General features: G+C 40.6%; 1 protein-coding gene across 1 annotated transcript in view; it reads left to right on the top strand.

Moving 5' to 3' along the window:
- LOC141293494 (protein NLRC3-like) overlaps positions 1–26,548 on the top strand; it is a 92,681-nt gene that overhangs the window by 12,649 nt on the left and 53,484 nt on the right. Inside the window, exon 3 of the mRNA XM_073825528.1 lies at positions 15,717–17,526. Coding sequence (XP_073681629.1) covers positions 15,717–17,526 — 1,810 coding nt within the window. The remainder of the gene's footprint in view (positions 1–15,716; positions 17,527–26,548) is intronic.

Genomic DNA, 26,548 nt, shown 5'->3' with positions numbered 1-26,548 from the left:
GCCAGGCAGGAATATTTTCAATTCAAAGTAATTCAAACATTTTACACAACTGATCAGCAGAAAGTGAAAATAAAAATAAAACAAAACAAAACAAAATAAACACTTAAAACAAATAAACTTCAGTCAGCATACCTGGCAATAAAGACACACAGAAGTTGTGCGGGAAGTCTGGTTGCAGTTCTTCCTCGAGTGGTTTGCAACTTCTCTTTAAATACCCAGAACACAGCATCATAAACATTTAGCACCCAAATGTATGTGAAACTTTATCAGGACTTCCTTGGGGGTAGAGACAAATGGTTATCAAAAAGATGTTGATTGAGACGCTTGCTCAGCAGGAGAGCAGTTTTGTGTGGGCCTGCTCTATTGGTGAGGGAGAGAGATACTATTTTCCATTCACACCTGAAGAAGTTATATTGACCTCCTATCTGCATCTGTCACACTCGAGAGGAAGGAAACAAACCATGGGGGGGGAAAGGGGGGATGACCAAATTGGGCCACATATTGTTTTTTCCTTTTCTCGCAGATTTTATCTCAAGATTTTATTGCTTTACTGTATGTTGAAATTCTTGCTTGCTGAAATCCATCCTTACACCACCAATGTGGATTTGAGAAAAATGCATAAAACGCATTTACCACTCATGTGGATTTTAAGGAGTGCTCAAGGACTTGCGTGAGTAAACACCACAGATGTGGTTTTGAATGGGTGCCCAGAGCATAGCGAGAGGATCACCGGATTGCAATCTCTAGGCGGTAGCAAAGCCTGAAAGCGGAGCTTCTGGAGAGGGGAGGCTTCAGCAGAAAGACTCTCTAAAGCGAGAGGAGGCCTACGACGCTCCCCTTAGGGAAACTCTTCAGAGTGGAGGCCTCAAAGTGAACGCTCTAAGCGAGGGGAGGCCTGGCTACACTCGACGCTCAAAGAAGTGGCAAATACTCACAGTAGAGCTAACAATGCAGAATAGCAATTATCTCATAGCTCTGTGTAGTGGAGGCTCCGAGACTGCATCTCTAGAGAGAGAAGCCTGCAACACTAGTTTTTTGGTGAGTGGAAGACAGCACTCCCCCAAAAAAATAGTCAGCGAGGCACCCAAGGGCCTGTCAGCTGCTATAACTGTGAGAGTGAAGGTCTCAGTACTGTGGCTGTGACAGAGAGGAGACCTATTACACTGTGCTTATCAGTGGAGTTGAAAAAACTTAAGGGTTTTGGAACCAACTCGAAGATGGGCACGGAGGATTCCCCTGCGTGGTTCACACCGTATAGGATTTCAGAAAAGGACCCTACCCTCATGGGAGGGAACTTTACCATAAATATGGATTTAATAAAGTGCCTAAGTAGTGCACTTACCACTCAAGTGGTTTTTAAGGAATGCTCAACGACTTGCGTGAGTAATCACCACTAATGTGGGTTTGAGGAGGTGCTCTAAGCATAGCGAGGAAGACACCAATATTATTCCGGGCGATAGCAAGCCCGGAAGCGGAGCTTTCAGCGAGGGGAGGCTTTAATGGTTACAGACTCTCTCGAGCGCAACAAAGCCTGACGACGCTCAGCTGAGGAAGCTCTACCGAGTGGAGGCCTTGGTTTGAACACCCTCTCGAGGAAGGGAGGCCTAACTACACTCAACGCTTGAAGTGACAGGCTCACGAAAAGGGCTGTTAGAACCTCTGTTCTGGGTCACTGTAGCTTTTCAGGTTCTGCATGACCACCTGTCTCAGTGCTTTCAGTTCACTTTGTACCCCTGCCATTGCAGCTGTGGTGCTGTTAACAAATGATGCCAGTCGATAATGCATGATGTCCTGTTGTTTCATGAGGTCTGAAACGCCGAACTGAGGTTATTCATGGACTTCCAGAACCGAGTCCAGTGTGACCTCATCTGATGTTCATCAGGGACGTCAACGTTGTCCACTGATCGTTTGCTCCACAGTACCAGTACCAGTCATCAGCCAGCACTGCACCTTTCTCTGACCAGGGATCTTCACAGAGCGTGAGCAATTCAATGCAGGCAGTGTTCCTAGAGGTGTAACAAACAGTTCTATTATTTCCCTTAGCACATGCTGCGGTGTTCTTCTCACATGAGCCCCTCTCGAACCTTGGACAGTAACTTTGCAGCCACCTTTCTATACCCTGCCCTTGGTTTATTATTTGTTTACAATTTGTAGCACTTATACCTGTCACGCTTTCACCCGATGTCCCATTAAAACAATAAGGAAACATAAAACCTTCTGGTAAAAGCGTTGAAGCGTTGGGTACCATGAGTCCAGCTAGGACAATACACATTATTGCTCTGGAAAACAAAAACAGTTAGTACATGTAATACATTGTCTTATTTCAGGGGTTCACTCTGGTTGCATGAATCCACTGTGGAAAAAGATCAGTTGAAACAGCAGTTCTGATCACCGCTAGTATCTCTGTAGGCCCATCATACAGAGAGTCATTGAGGCCCCCGGTTTTTAGATTCTTTATCAATACTTGATTGCCCACTTCAAAAAGGTGTGAGTTAGCTTTAGGGATCTCAGGGTGTTTCATGTTAACCCTTTCCCAGAACTCAGTAAATTTTTCTATTAGGCCCACAGAGGCATCATTCTTAAGTCTGCTAAGACAATCGGGAGGACCCTTGTCCAATCAGATGTATTCATACTGACCATTGCTTTTCTTATCTTTTGTTAAGATACTTTTGATGTGAAAGGAGTGCCCTTATCGGAATCTATTGATACCGCCGGGATACCATATCTGGGTATGATTTCTTTGGTTAAAAACTGCACGACCACATTGGCGTTTTCTTTGGCACATGGAAAAGCTTTTACCCACTTAGAAAATTTGTCCACAAGCACCAAGAGGTATTTAAAAGGTCCCCTCTTGTGCATGTGTGTGAAATCAACCTGCCATTCAGTAAACGGTTGGTTAGGCCTCGGCAGGTGTTGATGTTTTGTTGGAGGTTTGCTTATATTATTTTTAGCGCAAATTAAACATCTGTCAAGAATGTCATTAACCGTTTGCGGTAATTGGTCGACGCAAAATAAACCTCGCATTGTATCTATGACCCCTCTTCGGCCGCGATGAGTGGTACCATGAAATTCGCAGACGAGAAACGGTAAAACAGTCGACCATCTTTGTCACGCCAGAGGTCATCAGGTCCCTGAGACGCGGAGAAAACTGACCAAAATTGACGGTCAGTTTCGCTGGCTGCTTTCTGGACAGCGACAAGGTCAACATCTGGAATCATTGACGATGTCATTTTTGAGGTTGACACTACAGCTATATTAACATGGGGCTTGGAGGTCCCTCTTGAGCAGCCCTTTTTGCATTTAGGTCAGCCAGTGAATTACCCTTAGCCTCATCTGTGTATAAATTCGAGTGACCCTTTGTTTTTACTATAGCTAACAAGCGAGGTAGACAAGAGGCCTCAATAAGTGTTTCAACAAGATGCTGTTGTTTACTGAAGAAAATAGTTTGCAGTTTCATCAGCAGAAGTCAGCTTCAACACTCTAGATGGAGTGCAGACAGAGACTGAGTGCAGATAGAGACTGACACACACACATATAGAGGCTTTATCTATCTTCAAGGTTGTCTTTGCCAGGCAAGACTCTTTATCAGTGTGTTGGACATACACACTTAGGTCGATCATTTTCTGGTTTTAGGCAGGGAACAGCCTCGAGCAGACGCGTCTCATCAGACTTATTACCCATTTTTGTCATTATTATGAACTTATAATCTACGCCAGTGAAATGGCTGTGACACGACAATTTGATCAACATTTCCACGAAATGCAATGGTTTGTCCACTTCTGGTAACATGCTCAAAATGTCTTTCAAAGTCGAGACGGATGGCGGAGTTATTTCTACGTGGCCCTGTCTTTTTGTTATCCACAAATTAGCTTCATTTATTTTCTCGACGGGCGCTGGTGGGGGCGCGCAGCGAGCTGCGGAAGTAAGCGCGGGTGCAGGATAAGGCGGCGGCGCATATGGCGAGAATGTGGAAACAGATGACAAGTCTGGATAGAGTTTGTTTGTAATTTGAGTCGCTTTGGTCGATTGGGTTTTTTTGCAAATTGGACTCGGCTTCGGCTAACAATAGTTTCTCGTTCTTACCCATCTGCTTTTTTGGCACGATACCCTTAACTGATCTGGGCAATGAAATTCCTTGTTTATCATTCCACACGGTTTGCATTTTTAACCAAACATCATACCCGTCTTTCATATATTTTTGGTCCCATTCAGGGTCACCTTCGCCTTTATATGTCAATCGAAAAGCTTGTGCCATATGATTTGGGTCAAAAGAATGTAGGATACATCCCATTGGCTTCAGTCCAACCCGCTAAATTATTCACCCATAAATTTGTATAAAAATCCCAACTACATCTATTCATCCAATCACTTGGTGTTTCGCCAGGATTCGGTTTAGGATAGGTGGCTCCCATGACAGATATTACAGATAGTATATACAGATATTCACCTCACCACGGGACAGACCGAAACTCGTCACTCACACTATTGCTTTTAATTTCGTTTTCGATTTTGATTTCTATAGCGCTCTTCCCAGCCTCGCTGAGGGTATACCTTACGTCAGTACAGATAGTCAGACTATACTCTGTCTTACCTTACTACGCAGTTAAACAGTAATCACTAATTAGACAGTCAGACTATACTCTGTCTTGCCCAAGTCACGTAATTACAGACACACAGTAATGTCACTAATCAAGTAGTCAAACTATACTTTGTCTTACCTGATCAGAGACATCACGTCGGGGTCACCAGATTGTTAGAACCTCTGTTCTGGGTCACTGTAGCTTTTCAGGTCTGTCGAGTGGATCAGCAACAAGCGCTTGGGATAGACAACAACACACCAAAGTCTAATACAAGTTGGTTTATTGTTATCTGCCAAAGAAGATGGGGCAGTCCCATCTTTTCTACAGCACCCTTACAAACCTTCAAGTAGGCGGGGGTTCACATATCATTTAAGAAAATACTTCTACATATGGGAAGGAAAAATACAGATAGTTCAGAGCAGGTATAAGGAAGTGAACAATCTCTAGGAACAGAGTGCAGCCGCACCAAACTGGTTTCCTGCCCGACAGATGACCCTGAGAAGGCAGACACCACAAAAACAACTATTCGACACAAATGAAAGGACCCACTCACTGGCACGAAAGCAGTCCAGCGATCTGGTTGAAGGTTTACTGCATGTTCGGTCTTTTTACAGCGCTTCAAGATTTAGTTTCAATTTTGATCTGGCTCCATACTAATCTGACTCCAATTTTTAATTGATCATTAAATTTAGACTGTATTTCCAATCAAAAGGTTATCATAAATATAGACTATGAATTAATTTGGGAATTTGATTATTCTAGACATTCCATCTTTTCAATTATCTGTTCATCAGGGACCCAATGTCGCTTTTATGTCTCACGTCGGCCTTTACGTGGATCATACGTCACAAAATCGCCAGTCTGATAATTAATCAGAGGTTGTGGGAGACTAATGCACTCTTGACCAGCCGCCTACTGCTTGCTTCGTACAAAAGTGTAGTTTACTTAGTCTTTCCCATGCTCAACTTGTTAACTTCAGTGATAAGCAGAAATCAGGAGGTCTTCAGAGGATGTGCCTACTGCTTCATCCGTTCCCGCGCCTCCAGTTTGTCTAATCCTGGTCTTATTTTGTGGTAACATCGGCCTCCATGATTTAATAGTTATAATGATTTCAGGACGTATCAGAATAGCAAAATTTAACATTTTATTTGTCAGGTAAAAATGTATCATGCCAATTACACAATTAAACAATGAGAATCCAATTCAGTTTCAATTTAGATACATACATAACCTCAGTAACTCAAAGAAGTATCTAAGAGTGAAAAAGCATTCCTGACTATCAGAGAGGCACACTGCAGCATGGGAGACTTGGAGGTTTAGCTCCAGAGACTCTTGCATACAGTGGGGTTCATTTGGCTACAAAATCCCCCTGTACTGTTTCACCACTTGCCTTATATACCAGACCAACACAAACAAATCTTCTAATCAGTTGTAAAAATACAAAGACCTTTTGGTCTTTCAGGAGTTCTCGCAACCCCAGGCTCGCACCTGGTTGGGGGTTCCCATCTGCCCCTAAAGGGAAAACACACCCAATAGCAGCAAACCCAATTCTATGGAAGTTTTCAATCTTTCTTACAGTATATGTGACTGCTATGAAATTGAGACCATTTTACCAATCACACAGAGACCATTAAAATGATATCAAACATGAAGGAGAAAAACAATATATTCACAAGATATAACATGTGGATGATCTTACTGATTTCCAGCAAAAGCTTTTGGGAAGAAAGGTGAGAGAGTGGGAGAAGAGAGGGGGGTAGGTCAGGGTGGGGTTGTTTGCTTTCTCTTTGAAGATCGATTCTCCTGATTCCAGTAGTTTTATTGCTTTATTGCATGGCAGCTGTTTTGAGTTCCTGTGTTTTAATTCCATGAGGAGATAATTTCACTCCTTACAGACCTTCCCTGGCCCCTTGGGACAAACTCTGAGCAGCTCCTGAGGGGCCAAAATCAGATTATCTCTGAATGAGACTACTGCCAAAGTCTTTGATGGGTAGGCAGTATTAGTTGATAAGTGCAGAAAAAGAGTGGTCATCTGCACTGGCTGTACTGGTAATCAGTCTGTAGAAATTCTTGTCGTATCAGGTTCGCTGAGTCGATCACACCTGAGTTGAAATTGTCCTTCTGTTCTGAAGAAGCATTTGTGTCCAGTGCCATCCTCCCCAGGATGTTTACATGACCTGCTACGAATCCTTTCGTTGCCTTTAGGTAGAAGGTGTAGTTTGCAGGGTCTGTCACATCTCCATAGGTGAAGGAATTATTTAACTGGTGGTGCTCCAATGTATGAGAGGCAGCTAAACAACTTCTGAGTGACCATGCAACACTTTAACACTGATGACTTTGGTGATATTGTGGAATGAAAGAAGGGTTATGAGATAAACAAGAAATTCATGTCAAAAGTGCGAGTGGTAAATAAGGTCTCCATCTCTTAGAGTCAAATATTTAGCAAACAGGTCTCATTTGGTTGCCAAATTGTTTATGTAATGTAATTTTGGATTTAGGTACTTGGTCTGGATGAAATAAGGAAAGTAGCAAAACCAATATAACTAGTATGTTTACCAGTGTTATACATAATCAAAATATGTCCCATAATTAAACATGAAAATACACAATTTCATAATTACAATCATAAAATTTTCTGTTACTTGTTCTACAATAAATTCCTTGATGCAGACCTATGGTTTTTATCAAGTCAGTTCAAGAATGACATTTACAGAAACAAAGATTTCAAATCTGCTGTATAGCTTTTCAATCATTCTTTGTGAATTTGATGTGCAGGATTAAGTCACACTTGATAGGGCAGATTGGTTGGAAATTGTATAATTGATTTATTTTTATAAATTTGTATTGTCATTAGACATATGCTGTAAACTAGTGGGCCCCCTAGTTTGCAACAATGCCAATGACTGGACATAAACATTTTGTCCTAAGAGACCAGTTGGATTGATGAATAGGTCTCATTTGAATTTTCAAGTAGAATTTGAATTCTACTTCTGCATTTAGATTAAATTAATGTGTGACTGCAGCCATGCATGTCCTATACGCATTACAGTACTTACATATAAGTTCATTAGACCATTACATTTGCAAGACTTTAAGATTGCAAAAATGTTTGCTATAATTGAAATGAAATTATAAAAAATAATTTCCTTTGACCTATATGTATGAAGTCAATAATGTGTGATAGATTAAACTGAGTCATTTAGACCTGGATATCCTTTTGAATTATGCCAGGTAAGGATGTAGTGTGGTCATTGTAATAAAGTGTGTTTGTATGTTTATGTTTAGGAGATGGGTGGAGTCTAGTCTATTATAATCTGTGTTGTATAATTTAGTTCCAGTGCTATACTGGGAGGTCATGTAACTACTTGCGGAGTGTTATGAGTGTGAATGACCCCTTGAAGTATCTCTACCCCCATCTCCTTGTTGTGTGTGTAAGTTGGTGTAGGTGGGACCAGACATCCTTGTGGAATTTGTTCCTCAGAACTGGCAGCAGTCAGTCTGAAAGGTAAAAGACAGAGAGGAAAACAGTTTAATCTTGGACCTTTTCACAAATTGTTTGGAAAATGGTGGATCTTACTTTTCCTGTGATGGTCACAGCCACAACTTTGTTACAGGTGGTTGTAATCTAGGATTGCATACCATCCGCACAAAATTTGTTTTTGTTTACAAAGACCTGCATCATTATTGTGATCATACTTTTGTAATGAAAAGGTCAAGATAAACCAAGTGTCAATGGTCAGCTCAAAGAGCTAGTGTTTTAACACAATCTAAGCATAGTGTACCTTCAGCTGTTTTCACAGTCTGCTGTGTTGCATGATTTTTGTCACCCAAATCTGCTGGGAAAATGTCTTTAAATGATACTGTTTACACTAGTCAGATCTGTGATCATGGCATAAGTTTGCCAGTTTTGGTGCTGTACTGTTAGCTTAGTAATTGTGATTTTCTTACACTATTCATACCTTGACCATTTCCATCTCTGTATTCAGTAGAGCTTTGTAAGTCCTTGCCTTATTTTATCCCCTGATTTTAATGTTACACACAACTTTAACCACATGTCAAAGTAAAATGAGCTCTATGATCAGATTCTGAGTTAGCACTCCCTCAGAGGGGTGGGTCAGTTTGCAAACTTGTACCTTCCCTTGTTACTGGGTTGCATGTCAACAGAATCAAATTTAAATTATCTTATGGCCTTGGATGAATTTGGCCTATTCAAGATATTTCAATCAGATCGATCATTTTAGCTGGTAAATCTTAGGTTATGTTAACTTTTCTCATTGAAGATTTTGCATAAATAGAAGATCAAGAAGTTCTTTCTCACTAGTTTGATCATTCTTCCTTTCACTTTTCTTTCTTACCCATTCCTGCTTAAACCACCTTCCCTTGATACCTTTTCCTAGCACTAGTAGTGCTTCCAACTTCTTACATACATGTACATTCTTCCTACATTCTGATCATTTCTCTCATTTTCCCATAACTTTCTTTTCTCTTCTAAACTTATGCTGAATCATCATGAGACTAGAGGCCATGCTTGGCCATTGTAATAAAGTATATTATAAGATTGTTATAATATGAGTTATATTACATTAAAATATTATAAATTAAAATACTTTTATCACTGGTCTCTGGAGGGCCTCCTGAGCAACTTGCTTAGAGTAATTGGTTATCATCTCACTGATCTTTTTAAAGATACATCTTTGATTTGGACCTGTGACCACAGCAGTTCCAGCATGTGCATCATGTGCAAAGCAACAAGCCAAACTGGAACCCAGTTATAGCTTTTGTTGTCATGGACATTGAATGCCCGCAAGCACATACTGAAATCAGGAGTCAAATCATTGCTCAATCTAAACATTTTGGGCAACGCTTTACAACAAGGTTCATTAGTTCCATTAACATGAACCAAGAAAACAATACTTAAACAGCTTTTATTAATCCTAATTCATGCTAATTTCAGCACTCACTAATGCATCATTAAAAACACAGGTTGTGTTTGTTAGCATTAGTTAATGCCCTATGGACCAACATGAGCAAACAATGAACAACGACACAATTCCCAACAATTCCCCTTAACTGTATTCTTGTTGAACACAGACTAAAAGATACCATAAGAAGTGTGTTGTTCATTGCTTATTCAAATTAGCCACTACACTAACCAATATCAATAAATGACTATTGTTGTAAAGTAAAGTGTTGCCAATCTCTGTGACTACAATCTGGGATTGGTCAAATTTTTCTTTTAGTTTTGAGCTGTGCTGTAACTAACTGTATCCTTTTAGGAATCTCTTTGAGTGTGAGAAAGTTTTTGGGGGTTGGGCAAACCAAGAGCAAATGCAGATTACATCTCTGTTGATTAAATCATTGAATGATTAAATCATTGTTCTAGATTCAGAGGTCTATTCATGTTTGTCTGTCTACTTAAAGACAAAGACTGAGACTCATACAAACTTGTAGTAATTTTTGTCAACTCTAAATTAAAACCAAGCTATAAGCTATAGTTATTAGACTGAACTTTAAAATCCGCTGTGCGGAAAGTATTTTCTTTGTTAAGACAATTATAAGATCACACTGCGGCCACATGGCAATTCTATGCTCCTACACATGGATCACTGCAGCTATATTGAAAATAGCAGAGTTTACCAATTAGGAGACAAACAAATTCATTATAGACACACATTCAACTTGAAATTGCTATACAATTCCAGTTATTCTATTTTTAAACAGGACACCTGGTCTAGTATGCATGTAGTATCTACAACCTTTCACCTAAGTGTTTTACACACTTACAGTAAAGCAGTCATGTTTTTAAAGAATAAACTCAACTAGCCTATGTGTACATTTAGTAGCACAAACAACTATGGTGTGTGGTCTATACACACAATGTGTTTAACACAATTACAAACTTGAAAATACAAGCAGGATCATTTTGTCAGATTAGAGTTTCTTTTCAAATCCTCTAAGCTTTAATTTTATTGCCCTGTCCTGCCCAACTTCACTTTCACAAAAGGATTTTAGTGAGAACTTGAACATAACTGTTTGCCTTTCCAATGTTGCTCAGTTAATGTAGCCACTAAACAATGGTGACAGGAGATTGTTCATTTCAGAATTTAGATTCTAATTTACAGCCCTCTGTTGAGTACCAGAATAAATGTGGATGATGTTATTCCATTTTAAAATTTTCTTCTCTTACGAGATTCTGATTTTGGCTCAAGAGACTTCATTCTTTATCTACTCTGCTGCTATCATGTCCCTGTTAATTCATGTGGTTTCGTCTAATTCTTAAACACCACCGGATTTCTACGTCTCCGGTCTAATTTATGAGTATTCCGACTCATTCTACAAATGTGTATATATCGGGTGCGTCTAGGCTTTCCCTCAACACTTCTAAAAAGGTAAATAAGAAATGACTTACCGCAGCAGATGAAGAAAGGGGAAGGAGAAGCTCAAACCTCTTTCCGGAGCACATTCGAATGTTGCGCTGAAAAACCCTCGCCTCATAATGGGAGATCACTAGGGAATGTCACCAACTGAAAGGACCGACTCACTGGCACGAAAGCAGTCCAGCGATCTGGTTGAAGGTTTACTGCATGTTCGGTCTTTTTACAGCGCTTCAAGATTTAGTTTCAATTTTGATCTGGCTCCATACTAATCTGACTCCAATTTTTAATTGATCATTAAATTTAGACTGTATTTCCAATCAAAAGGTTATCATAAATATAGACTATGAATTAATTTGGGAATTTGATTATTCTAGACATTCCATCTTTTCAATTATCTGTTCATCAGGGACCCAATGTCGCTTTTATGTCTCACGTCGGCCTTTACGTGGATCATACGTCACAAAATCGCCAGTCTGATAATTAATCAGAGGTTGTGGGAGACTAATGCACTCTTGACCAGCCGCCTACTGCTTGCTTCGTACAAAAGTGTAGTTTACTTAGTCTTTCCCATGCTCAACTTGTTAACTTCAGTGATAAGCAGAAATCAGGAGGTCTTCAGAGGATGTGCCTACTGCTTCATCCGTTCCCGCGCCTCCAGTTTGTCTAATCCTGGTCTTATTTTGTGGTAACATCGGCCTCCATGATTTAATAGTTATAATGATTTCAGGACGTATCAGAATAGCAAAATTTAACATTTTATTTGTCAGGTAAAAATGTATCATGCCAATTACACAATTAAACAATGAGAATCCAATTCAGTTTCAATTTAGATACATACATAACCTCAGTAACTCAAAGAAGTATCTAAGAGTGAAAAAGCATTCCTGACTATCAGAGAGACACACTGCAGCATGGGAGACTTGGAGGTTTAGCTCCAGAGACTCTTGCATACAGTGGGGTTCATTTGGCTACAAAATCCCCCCGTACTGTTTCACCACTTGCCTTATATACCAGACCAACACAAACATATCTTCTAATCAGTTGTAAAAATACAAAGACCTTTTGGTCTTTCAGGAGTTCTCGCAACCCCAGGCTCGCACCTGGTTGGGGGTTCACATTTGCCCCTAAAGGGAGAACACACCCAATGGCAACAAACCCAATTCTATGGAAGTTTTCAATCTTTCTTACAGTATATGTGACTGCTATGAAATTGAGACCATTTTACCAATCACACAGAGACCATTAAAATGATATCAAACATGAAGGAGAAAAACAATATATTCACAAGATATAACATGTGGATGATCTTACTGATTTCCAGCAAAAGCTTTTGGGAAGAAAGGTGAGAGAGTGGGAGAAGAGAGGGGGGTAGGTCAGGGTGGGGTTGTTTGCTTTCTCTTTGAAGATCGATTCTCCTGATTCCAGTAGTTTTATTGCTTTATTGCATGGCAGCTGTTTTGAGTTCCTGTGTTTTAATTCCATGAGGAGATAATTTCACTCCTTACACAAAGAACCATATCATCACACTCTTAAGTGAAATACCCTGTAAAACATAAGGCAACTACCAAACAGTAAAAGAAATTGCATTAAAAACACATTAATTCTTATAGGGCTCATATACTAAAAAGTAGAGCTGCATTATTGTGTTTCGGCCTGTATTTCTGGAGAGTGGAGGCTTAAACAGAAATACCCCAAACAGAGGGAGCCTGGCGACACTCAAACCAATAAAAGCTCTCATGAAAGGAGGTCTAAAAGAGTGACCTGGCTACATTCAACGCTAAGAAGTATTATCTTTATACGAGTCCACACGTCAGTAGGACTTCACAGAGAGGAGGCTTTTTAAAAGACATCCTTTTAGGGAAAAAAGCCTGCTACACTCAGTTCTGGCAGAGGGGCTTTAGCACAATACCAGAAGATAATTTAGCGAGGCCCAGAATGGGGCCTAACAGCCAAACATGTAAGATTTCTACTTAAAAGCGGGCCTTTTTCTTTTTAAGGAGAGCGGAGGCTTCAGTAAAACATCTCTCTCTCAGAGAGGGAGCCTGATGACGCTCTGTTCACCCTAACACATAAACTCCTAGGAGTGGAGGTCTCACATATGTGTATATGAATATTCACAGGGAAGGGACCTGACTACACTTGTGCAAAAAGAGTAATACTCTTAGCAGGGTTTAAGCAAGCGGAGGCTTCAGCAGAGCGATTTTTTTATTTTAGCTTGAAGCAGCTTTACAACGCTCAAGAGGGTTTATTTTTGCATATTTCCATATGTATATGTATGTTGGATCATGTCTATACCAAGCTTACTCTAGCGGAGGCTTTAAACCTGACAACGCTTAACCCAAAGGGGATTTCTATGAGTGGAGGTCTCTACACACTGTTTTCTTTTTTTTTTTTAAACGAGGGGAGACCTGGCTACACTCGGCACTTGGTGGCAGTAGAACTCAAGAAGAGCTCGAAAACTGCAATAGCAATCACCCAAGCGGAGCTGGTAGACAAAGAAAACATACACATACACATTTGAATACTTTATTAAAGTGTCTTACTGTTCACATACCGGGCAATCAGATTGAGTATCAATCTCATCATCGGCCCAGCCCCAGAGTCTTTGGCGAGGGGGAAAAAGGAGGGGCAGGTAGCCGAACGGACGTGAGGGGAACCGGAGAGGAGACTCTAGGTACCCGACCCAGGCCTGCCGCCATGCCTGCGCTGGATCGTCTCCCTTAGATCCCCTCTCCTATGCCGCGCATCACGCCTCCTCTGGGACCGACTCCTCCCGGGGGGAGGGCCCCGAGTGGCCACACTGGCAACCTGGCCTCATCTCTGGCCCCTGGACCAGGACGGGCCTGGTTTTCCCCGGTGTTCAGGTGGGGGCGTGGACCGGCGAGGAATGCATGATTTAAAAGCCGCCGAGCGCGCCTTCGCCTCTCTGAATTTCTCGACCACCGCCTCGACGGATGTGCCGAACAACTCAGATGGCGAAACCGGCGCATCGAGGAGAAAGCGTTTCTCTTTCTCCCCGATGTCCGCCAGATTCACCCACAGATGTCTCTCTGTGGCCACCATCGCTGACATGGACCTGCCCACCGCAGTCGCTGTCTGTCTGGTGGCCCTCAGAGAGAGGTCTGTGGTGCGGCGCAGCTCAGCCACCTCCTCCGGGGAAAGCCCCAGACCTCGGTCTAGATCTTTCAGCAGATCAGCCTGGTACGCCTGCAACACTGCCACCGTGTGCAGAGCAGCACCAGCCTGACCCGCTGCTGCATATGCCCTGCCGTTCAGCCTTCAGGGTTAATTCGCAAACGTCTGCTCAAAGGGAGGCATCGATGCATATCCGTGCTCCAGCATTCCCTCGACATCAGCATAGTTCACATGCTGATGCCTGTGAATGCGGGCTGAATATGGCCTGTCCCATGCCTTCTGGATCTCTTTATGTAGATCAGGAAGGAATGGGAGGCTCACGGGAGTTGGCTTGTTATGGCCGGGAACAAACCGCTCGTCTAGTCTACCTAGGGCGGCCTCTTCCCCGGCGGGCTTCCACTGAAGGTCTAAACGGGTAGTCGGCGGTCCATAACAGACATCAACTCTTCATATGCGGGGCAGGCAGGCTGCATGGACTCAGAGAGCTCATCTTGTTCCATTTCAGCCTCCTGCTCGCCCTGGCTTGAAGCCAAAAGAGCACTCGCTGCAGGATCGGAAGATGTGAGAGACAGCACATCTTCGGCTAGCAGCGCGTCCTCGTCTCTGGCTGACGGGCGTGAGAGATTAATCCCTCTCTCAAACTCGTCAGCCAGCTTCACCTTCACCATGATCTCCACGATCTCAGCTGCCGCGGGACCAGAGCCGCGTGGGGCGGATGGATGTCCCAATTCCCTCGAGAAAAGGGACAAACGAGAACGGAGTTTCTTCATGGTGAAACTCTGGCAATGAACGCACTCCGCTCCTTCTAGAACAGAGCGCGCGTGCTCTTCACCCAAACACATCACACAGAAGTCGTGTGCGTCATCAGGTGTCAGATTTCTCTGACACGGATCCGCACACTTCCTAAACAGTTTTCCTCTAGGCATCACTGTACTCACTCGCTAGAACAGAGGACTCTGAAGACAAAAAGATGGTGTTGTGCTCTCAGGCACCTGCTTTTATATTAGCAGGCGCCCGTTGATGACGTCACAGGCTGGCGCCGGCCAATGTCAAGTTCACTGTCGTTGTTCTATAGCTTGTTTCAGAACCGGTCATGCTGAAGGCAGTTCCCATAGTGTCCACCAGGACGCAGCATAGAGTTCCCTCCGGTAGTGAACTTTAAATTCTCCTTACAGCGCATGTGTAAAACCTCATAAAACCTCACTGAGCTGATACTGACGAAACAGTCATAGTAAGTTGCAGTTCTTTTGGCATGATAATTTTATTTATGGAAATATCTTAATTTACTAACACATCCAGGTTGCACTTTCAAAAAGCTCTATGTCATCGACAAAAATGCCATCTCAGTGTGGATGGAAGGACAAAATGGAGAGAAAAATGTGTTTTCAAACAAAAACATATTAGTGTGGACAAGGGCTGGGTATCATCAAGACATGATTACAGTCACACAGGCAAAAGTTCATTTAAGCAGGTCAACCCATGTTGTACAGCATCACATCCTGTTTAATGTGCTAGAAAACCATTATGTTAAGGAGTATGAATTGATAATGCACCAGTTATTAGTCATGATGATATGAAAAAATTGTCAAAATTGTTTAATGTTTTATTCCATTTTTTATTATAGAGCTGGAAAATTTCTTGAAAACTCACAAAACCAAAATGAAGAATAAAGCAAAATATATTTTTGAGGGCAACAACGATGACAGTTACACAGATCTGAAGGCTGTTTACACAAAACTGTTCATCACAGAGGGAGATATGAAAGATGTCAATCAGGAACATGAGATTCTGAAGATTGATGATGCTCTAAAGACCCAGAAATCACAGGACAAACCAATCAAATGTGAAGATATATTTAATGAACTGAGGAGAAAGAATGAGGAGAAGATTGTGCTGACCAAGGGAGTCGCTGGCATTGGGAAAACTGTTTCTGTGCACAAATTCATCCTGGACTGGGCAGAAGATAAAAACAGTCTGGATATAGACTGTGTGTTTCTGCTTCCATTCAGAGAGATCAACATGATTAAAGACACAGAGATCAATCTCCATGAGTTTCTGATGAGGTTTTATCCTGAACTAAAGGACATGGAGAAATCAAAGTTATATACAGAATCTAAACTTGCGTTTATATTTGACGGACTTGATGAGAGTCGCCTGCGTCTGGATTTTAAAAGTAGGTCACTGGACACTGTTGAGGAAAGATCATCTGTAGATGTGCTGTTCACGAATCTGGTCAAAGGGACTCTGCTTCCATCAGCTCTTGTCTGGGTGACATCACGACCAGCAGCAGCCAATCAGATTCCTCCTCGATGTGTAGGTTTGTTCACTGAGGTGCGAGGATTCACTGACCAACAGAAGGAGGAGTACTTCAGAAAGAGAATCACAGATAAGACTCTGGCCGACAGAATCGTCAAACACATTAAGACGAATCGTAGTCTCTACATCATGTGCCACATTCCTGTGTTCTGCTGGATCACTGCCACAGTACTTCAGCATATTCTCATTGAAGACAATGCAAAGAACATCAGCACAACACTCACTGAAATGTACATCCACTTCCTGCTGATACAGATGGGCATGAAGAACCAGAAATATGATGAACAAGAAGAACAACAAAATACCAAGCTCCTGGAATCAAATAAAGAAATGATTCTGAAATTAGCCAAGCTAGCATTTGAACAGCTGAAGAAAGAAAACATTGTGTTTTATGAGGAAGATCTGAAGGAATGTGGTATTAATGTGAGTAAAGACACTGAGTTCACAGGAATGATTGCTGAGATCTTTAAGAAGGAAGATGGCCTTTATAAGACAAAGGTTTTCTGCTTTGTGCATCTCAGTGTTCAAGAGTTCCTCGCTGCAGTGCATGTGTTCCTCTGTTACCTGAACAAGAACATGAGAGAGCTTCAGTTTTTCTTTGAAGATTCACAAACTACAGCCAGACGAAAGCTTCAGTTCTTCTTTAGAATTGTCAAATTTCATGACTTAACAAAGATTGCCACTGATAAAGCAATGCAGAGTAAGAGAGGACATCTCGACCTGTTCCTGCGGTTTCTGATGGGAATTTCACTGGAGTCCAGTCAAAAGCTGCTCAAAGGCCTGATCAAACACACTAAAGACACCACAAAGAGCATCAGACAAACAACTGAATACATTAAACAACAACAACAAAATGAGGATATCAGAGATGAAGCTTTAGTCAACCTATTCTACTGCTTACTCGAGCTCAAAGATCATTCATTATTTGAGGAAATCCAGAGATACATCAGTTCAGATGAACATCCAGGAAGAGATCTCTCCTCTTCAATGTGCACACTGCTGACTTATGTACTGCTGATGTCAGAGAAGGTTCTGGATGAGTTCAACCCAAAGAGGATCACGTCTCCTTCAAACTATGAGAGACTCATTCCAGCTGTGAGATGCTGCAGAAAAGCCCTGTGAGTAATGTCTTCTGTCTTCTGTCTGGTTTGACATTCACATTTGCTGAATCACTGTTCAAATATGTGGAGGACTAGTTATGGGATGATTTTACACTCAAATTGATTAATAGATTCACTCACAATAATCCATGTCTCTTAGCCTGGAAAAATCCAGACCCTAATCTATTAAGATTATGGGTCTGGGATCGAGCAATGAAAACTGCTTAACTCGAGGGGCGGCACCGAGCATGCATTTGAAACTCTAACTGCACGCAATTGGATAATGCCACGACCAATCACAACAATACACGCTTAGCTACCAGCAGAGCTAAATGATGTTTCATTAACAAAGTTCGGAAGAAGCGCGTCAGAATCAGATGCTTAGCGTAAACATCACAAGTCAATCAGCGCCATAGGTTTAAATACAGCTGACTCACCTCAGTTCACTCGATGGTTTATCAGTAAACCTCCACCACCCTATCTCATCACTCCGAGTTCTCGCTACTCCTATTGGGGGGTAACGTACTCTGGGTTCGGGCCACTCCCGAGCTCGGAGCCCTTCACCGGACAGCACGCCAAACATGCACTACTATTCTCCGGCTAATTATATGTAAGCGTGAACTAGTGAACTGATAGATTAAACTCTTGCCGTATCCAGTCGGCAAAACAGCAAAAACGTCCTTCTTGCAAAGGAACGATTCGAGTTTTCAGTTTTCTGTTCCTCCTTTTATATGTAAAGCCAAGTCTAACTCGTTCATTGTAGCGGCCAAAGCCGTTTCAAACAACTTGTTGTTCATCTGTAGCGACAGCGATCTTTCAAAGTTTACTATATGATTTGGATGTCGCAGTGCTGTCATCATCAGCTTAGCTCCTCTCTGGCCCGCCTACATCAGATACACCAATTTGATTGGTTCCCACTATTGCTTACGTATTGCAGTAACATGCATCATTGCTTGATGCCAGAGTGTCTTGCAGAGACAATTCAAATTGTGCTCTCGCGAGACCTCTGGATTTCCCGGGTACATGCCTCTTACTAACCACAAAAAAATGCCTTTCAACTGATATCAGTGTAATTCAGGACTAAATGATTGTGCAGCGACTGTTCTGCATTCATATATCATAAATTACTCATGCAAAAAAAGGATTATGTGCATTTGTGGGTCAGATGACATGTGCATTTATTGACGTCTTGTTCGAGTCAATCTTGTTCAGTTCATTTGGATTTTGAGACTTAATTTTCGTAGTTTACAGTATTTTACACACGAACAAGACCCAGTGTGATTCATTAACATGAACATGATTTGGAAAAATCAACAATAAGTCACTACACATTAATGTGCTGCATTTTGTTTAAAACAGAGACGTATTTGTGAATACAGATCTCATAAGGTTCTATCTGACGTTTTTGTCAAATTTGAGTTATTCACATATTCTTGTTCTGTGACAATTTATTTATGTGATGTTTCTTTTGTAAGCTGTGCATTTTTGGGGCCTTTTTTTTTTAGAAAACCAAAAGGGTTGGACCTATAGAAGTCTATGAAACCCAAAAACTTTAAAGCTCAAAATCTCAAAACTGCTCAGAATGCAGATAGAACCTTAGAATTCCAAGGTGACGGTTTTATGAGTGTTACATTGTGTTTTCTTTGTTTGTTTTTGGTTTGGTTATCCTCCTCTGTAATAATACAAACGTTTTATTAAACTTGTTCTAACTTGTCTTAAGACAGAATAGCTTATAGCCTTTTAATTTTGCCAAACAAGAACTTCATGACGGCACCTTTTTTCTGTCATTCAACGGCAGGTTGTCAGTTCTTTATTCCTTGTATTCTGTCCTCGCAACTACGTTGATCTGAAGAACTAGACAGCTAGTTAACAAATAGGCATGAAGCAGTTGATTCTTTCCAGAATGTTTACTTCTGTGCTCGTTTCTTTTTTACTTGTAAAACTGAAATAAAATAAACAAGAAATGAAATTAAAAATTGTGCATTAATTTGTTCGATATACATATACATATGAACGCGTACAATCTGCGTACACATGTGAAGAAAAACTTGCTCCCACCATTATATACAATTACATATATACATTGTCTTAGCACATAACTCTCTTACAAAGAGACTAAAAATAGTCAATAACTTACGAGCATATGTTTCTCCTAGGCAATGACCGTTTGTGGGCTGAACAGAAACCATTGCTGCACGTTGCTTGTTGCCGAACTAAATTAAACACTGCGTATATATGGAAAAGTGATATAGCGGCAATGCTACAAATGGCCTGTAGGTGTCAGCCATACACCATGACCGTGCTATGGGCAGAACACCTTGTATTATTAGGGGCCAAGCACCGAAGGTCCGATGGCACCTATTGAATCCGTTAGATTTCTTCCTATTATTATTATTATTATTCCGCCGCAAGTCTATGGCAGCCCATAGAACCGCTTGCGGGAAAGTTGTATAATTTGGCACACTGATAGAGGGCAGTCTCACCATTAACTATAGCTAGTTTGGAGTCTCTAACTCCAACTCTCCAGCGCCACCACTTGTCCAAACTTTCACTATCTTTTTGCTAATAACTTTTGAGCCATAAGCCATAAAATCAAAATTACAATTTCTCTGAATCCTTGGTTCATGCCGAGTCGAATGAACACCAAATTTAAAAAATCGTAAGGATTAGTTTTTTTTTCTATAATTGACTGTTTGTGAAACCTACTTTTTCGAACTCGTCCTAGACGGTTTGTCTGATTTTCACCAAAATTGGCTCAGATCATCTTCAGACCATGCAGGTAAAAAAAGTTATGGACTTTTGATTGGACAAACTTTTCTCGAATAACGCGCTAATTAATTCCACGAAAAGCGTTTAAAAATGGAAGTGAGGCCATATCTCCGCAACGCTTTGGAATATTGAGACCAAACTCGTGAGTGTTATAACAAGCATGACCTGAGGCTACCTGCAGTGGTTCGTCACAGTGCCACCTAGTGGTCAGGAGATTTGAAAGTTGGATATTTTTGCTTATAACTTCTTAGTGATTTGGCCAAAAATCTCGAAACTCGTCCCCTTTGATTCGGAGGAGCCTACCGAGTCGAACCATATCCAATTTTCCCATGTCAGCCATTTTGGGTGTTGGCCATTTTGAATTTAGCTTTAAAATGCTGTATCTTGAGAACGGATTAACGTATCGTTTCGACAAAAATTACAAAAATGTTCGGCACCATGCCCTGAATGTACATACAAATTTTGGGGCCAGCGCCACCTTGTGGTCAAAAGTTATAACGAAATTTCTAAAAATGCTAATAACTTCTGAAAAAAATGGCTTATTGTAATAAAAGTGATATCAAAATAATCCTTGGGTCAGGCCGAGAACATTGATACCAATTATGCCAAAATTGGCCTAACTTCCTGTTCGCCATTTTGATTAATGTAGAAAACCTACTTTTTCAAACTCCTTCTAGACCGTTAGTCGGATTTTCACCAAGTTTGACTCGGATCATCTTCAGACCATGCTGACAAAAAGTTATGGATTTTGTGTCGATATTCAAAACCATTTTCATTTAACGCATCAACGAATTTGCAGGTAAGATGCCAAAGCGCATCGGAAGCTGTATCTCTGCAAAGCTTTGAGATATTTGCACCAAATTTGGTATGTGGCATTACCACCTCACACTGATTTCACCACATCAATTTGGTAGCAGCGCCACCTATTGGTCAAGAGTAATGAAGCATTCATTAACCATTAGTTTTAAAATGATCAAAAATGCTAAGAACTGTAGATAGCATTAGCCTATTGTAATGAAACTGGTCTCAAAATATTCCTTGGGTCATGCCGACAACATAGATACCAATTATGCCACAGTTGGCCAAACACCCTGTCCGCCATTTTGATTTATGTTGAAAACCTACTTTTTCGAACTAGTCCTAGACCGTTCGTCCGATTTTCACCAAAATCGAGTCATATCATCTTCAGACTGTGCTAACAAAAAGTTATTGATTTCATGTTGATCGATGAAACCGTTTTAGTACAGCACCTCTATAGATTTTAGGCTTGATGTGAAAATGACTCTGAGGCTTTATCTTTGGACAACTTTGACATAATGACACCAAACTCTGTGTGTACCTTTGTCACCTCACACTAAACACACCACATCGATCTGATAACAGCGCCACCTGTTGGTCAAACGTATTAAGCCATTAAATCATATCAGTAGGCGTTCTACATTATTATTCAGTCGTTTTGACTAAAATCATCTTAAAATTGCTTTCTTTTACTTATTGTTGCAGTTGGTCTGCTGTTCCTGCCATCCTTAGCTCCTAATTTTCCCCTTTGAGTGCTTGGCCCCGTAATTGCTGCTTGCAGCTATATTTACTATTATTGTTATTGTTATTATTATTAAAGGGCTGTTGTAGCTTATTTGAGCCATTAGTAATTGCATGTTATATTAAATTAATTATACTTTAGTAAGCTTTTCCTTTTTATTCTGTTTTCTTTTTATTTATTATATAATTTATAAAAAAGAACATTGATGTACTGCGTTAGGCTAACTGAGACTTGTAAAAGCACTTGCATGTTATTGCTCTTTTGTTGATTTTGATAGCTGCCATTGTCTTCTAGCATCTGCTAAATGTAAATATAAATGTAAACCAGTGAGTCTTTTCTAGGATAGCTTATTCCGCGCTCAAGTGGACACATAATGCCTGCTAGCTAAAGGACTGACAATGAATGTCTAGGGGAAAAAATAGCTAGAGCATATTTTATGTACTTATGGGCAACAAAGCCCTCCTTACCTAACCCTAAACTATTAAAAAAAAAAAATATTGTCTATTTTTCTATCTGTTTTTTTTATTATCCAATTAAAAAAAAAAAAACACAAAAACAACAACAACATGGTCTTCACATGAAAAATCATCCTCTGCACGTGAGCAAATATGTGCTTATACTACGATATATTTTAATGAACCACTAGATGTATCTGGGCTATTATATGTTTGGTTGACAGTGTTTTATAGGTTAATGAACAAGCTGCAATGTTTGCAATGCAGTGCGTGAGGCGACGGCAGGGGCGTCGCTGGGAATTCTGGGCCCTGTGCACTGACTCGGCTAAGCCCCCCCCCCCCCCCCCCCTAAAAAAAGGGGGGGGGGACGTAGTACATCGATCGCGTGGGGGGGACAGTATGGTCATGTGACCCAAAGGTGATGTTCATACAGTATAATACATTCTGTTTACAAGAGCATCAAGATTTGAAGCTCATGGCAGACGCCCAAGAGATTCGCGCTGTGATTGGCTAAATGTTACTTCACTCAAATCTAAGTAACAAATCAGAGACCAGGGGCGGAAATATTGGCGCTATGTCAAAAAAAAGTGCGGGGGACAGAATCACCTGTTTCTAAAAGTGAGGGGGACGTGTTGATCCAAAATCCAAAACAGTTACCCACAGTTACGAGTCATCCAAAATAATGGTTGTTTGAAATAAAGATGACAATTAAACCTTTGTAGTTTGTATAGTACTAGACTATTTCTATGAAATACATAGACCTACACTTTATTGGCTGAATAATATTTACCTTTTGAATGTTGAGCGCTATGTTGAATAAATGCTGACGCGGGACAAAATGCCCGATTTCCAACATGTTGAACTGATCAATGCCATTGTACCATTTTAACAGGCTACAGTACTTTTAAACGCATATAGTAATATCAGTTTTATGTATTTTCTGAGAGGGGGTGGGATTTTTGTTGGGAAAGTCGCAGGAGAGACGCACACTTCGATTAGACCGGATAAACACATGCAGCATCTTAAATTGTTAAGAAAATGGTATTCCTAATAAATGTCTCGAATATTTTGATTATGTCCAATGCTTCTCTTTCTTTTTGGAATTATTAGACACATTTCACTATGTCTTTTCAAATGCCTAGGTCTGTTTAATTTACTTAATTATAAAATTTCTAGCACTATTTTAAACGTTTATTCAAGCAATAACATATAAATGATCTCATGTCTATGCTTGTTTAAAACCAGGGATTTAAAAACGAATTCCAAGTAAAAACTGTATTTTTTCTTTACATTTCCAGAGAGCGAAACGAACGAAATTAAACATTACTTAATAAATTCAAGGCACTATAATTTCCTTATTCATTTGATACAACTATTATAGCTATACAATTAATATATATAAAAAATAATATTATTTTGTCATATTCATAATTCCTGAATTTATCTATAAAAACTTCGTTTTGAATTGCATTCATTATGTTTGTATAAGAAAATTCGTTAACCTAGCCTATTAAGTCGATTTAATATTCTTGATAATTTTTAAAAGAAGTTAAAAGTTAAGAAAAAAGGAATAAGCTTGTAGTCTATATATATATAGGCTATAGGCTAATCTTTTTCTAAACTCTTATTACACTGTAGATCGAAATAAAATAATTCTTGATCATATTTAATCGTGTAGAATCACTGACATAATTTAGAGTACTTCAAAAACGAAACTATTTAAATCTGTATAAAGGAAAGACAAAATAAATCACAACAAGAACAATCTGTATTTTTCTTGTAATCAAGAACATTTATTTTGACAAAATTACCTAATTAATGCCAAATGATGTTTGACAGTGAACGAATCTCCACCGCATATAGCCGCATATAATCGCTGGTGTCAGTCGCAAATATTAGACAGGAAGCGGGTCGGGTACAACAATAGTTTCTTTCTTTCTTTTTTTTTCTTTTTTTTTTTTTTTTTGCGGTCCGAGTTGCGTTAGTTGAAAACGTCGGTCGGATTAGGGTTGTTTATACATTGACCCGCGCATCACTGATTTACATTAGTTAACAACATTTATTGTGATCTTAAAATTATATTTAAAGGAAAATAAAATTTCACTCCTCAGGGGCCCTCCCCCCACTTGGGGCCCTGGTAATTTAGTCCCCCTTTTCACCCAACTACGATGCCCCTGGGCGACGGCACGATTTAACAGTAAAATACGCTGTCATTTTTTGGTCATATAGATCATTTGTCTTTTATTTGTGTACACTTACAATATCAACAAAACTTGTGGTATTGAAAAATAACGCTGCACTTTCTGCTGTCTCGGTTTAACTGAAGCGCGGAACAAAAATGAAGAGAAGCTCAGGCTTAACTCGAGGACAGGAGAAAACTATCTATAGAAAGCTTGAAATGTCTACTTCAAAAGAACCAAATACAAACACTATTGTAAGGCCTATGAAAGGTGCATTTCTCTTGAACTGCGGAGATGGCAAATCATCGTCAAATCCATCTTTGCAGCCGACACTGACTCAAAAAAGAGTTTAGTAAGAAGTAAATAAAATGTTCTATAATATTCAAGCTGTTTGACTATAAGTTCAGAATGAGAGTTACACTATATGTTGTGCAGTTCCTGATATAGACTCTAGAGGGCAGTGGGTGATGGAGTAAGTTACGTTAATTTGAGAGTGAGAATGAAAATAAAGGGGTGTTGTTAACAGTCAAGCAGAACGAGTCGGTCGTCTTTGCGTTCCAAAATAATACATGGTGTCAGAGTGAATCGAGAATATGGATGCTGCCGGAGCGCCTGCACCACGAATGGACTGGGAATCACAGAATCTTCCCAACACATGGAGAAAGTTTAAGCAGCACGTGGAACTGATGTTTTCTGGACCATTTTGCCGCAAAGAAGAGGCAGAGAAATGCAGCTACTTGCTTTTATGGGTCGGAGAGAAAGGCAGAGATATCTATAACACATGGAATCTCACCGCGGACGAAGCTAAGTTGCTCAAAACTACTATGATCATTTTGAAGCATATGTGGTACCAAAGGCTAATCCTATCTTTGCAAGATACAAGTTCAACGAGAAAATACAGTCTGCCACGGAAACATTTGATCAATTCGTCACTGAGCTTGGATTGCTCATTAAAGATTGTCTCTAGAGGACATGGTGAGAGATCGTGTCGTTTTTGGCATTTATTCTCCACAAGTTCGAGAGAAATTACTCAACCAGAGTTTGGAGAAAGCAATTGACATTGCCAGATCGCATGAGATTGCGCAAGCCCAAATGAAAAGCATGGCAAGTGGAAGCACGAATGCGGAGCAACAAGTGCACGCAATAAGAGCCGTCAGAACAACACAAAAACAAACAATGTGCAGGCAGAACGACTCAATTCATGCGGATACTGTGGAAAACAACACAAAAGAAGAGAAACATGTCCAGCAAAAGGAAAACAGTGTGCTAAATGTGGCAAGTGGAATCATTTTGCAAAGGTATGCAAGTCCAAATCTAAGTCAGTGCATTTTGTAAGCCGAAAACAGGCAAGCTTAGAGTATGTCTGGATCCACGGGATCTTAATAAGGCTATAAAGCGCCCTCACTATCCTCTGCCCACATTAGAAGACATCACCCCAAAGCTGGCCAGAGCCCGTTACTTCAGCGTAATGGACGCTAGATCTGGCTACTGGGCAGTCAAACTTTCCGAAAAATCTTCGTATCTTACCACCTTCAACACAATCTTCGGCAGATACAGATTTTGTCGCTTACCCTTTGGTATTGTCTCGGCTCAGGATGTTTTTCAACTGAAAATGGACAAGATCTATGAGGGTCTACCGGGAGTCGTTGCTATTGTGGATGACATTTTGGTCTATGGAAAGACCAAGGAGGAACACAAACCGTAATCTCAGGACCATGCTGGAACGCTCTCGAGAAAAGGGAGTGCGCCTTAATCCTAAAAAAAACTGTTTTTGTCCCCGAAGTCAGCTATTTTGGCCACCGCCTTACTCCAGATGGAATCATACCTGATCCTCAAAAAGTGGCAGCCATAAAAGAGATGACACCACCCAAGGACCATGCTGAACTTGAAACTATTCTTGGTATGGTCAATTATCTCGCAAAGTTGGCACCAAGCCTTTCAGATAGTAATGCACCTCTGAGACAACTACTGAGGCAGGACAGTGAGTTCCTATGGGACAAACAACATGATGTGGCATTTCAAAAGATGAAGGATATCATCACTAGGGAACCAGGCCCTGTGCTTGCATTCTTTGACACAAGCAAAGACCTCACACT

This window comes from Garra rufa, chromosome 20 (assembly GCF_049309525.1).
Source record: "Garra rufa chromosome 20, GarRuf1.0, whole genome shotgun sequence".
Taxonomy (NCBI): Eukaryota; Metazoa; Chordata; class Actinopteri; order Cypriniformes; family Cyprinidae; genus Garra; species Garra rufa.
Note: the sequence above shows the minus strand (reverse complement) of the source record. Positions and strands in the feature narration are given on the sequence as shown.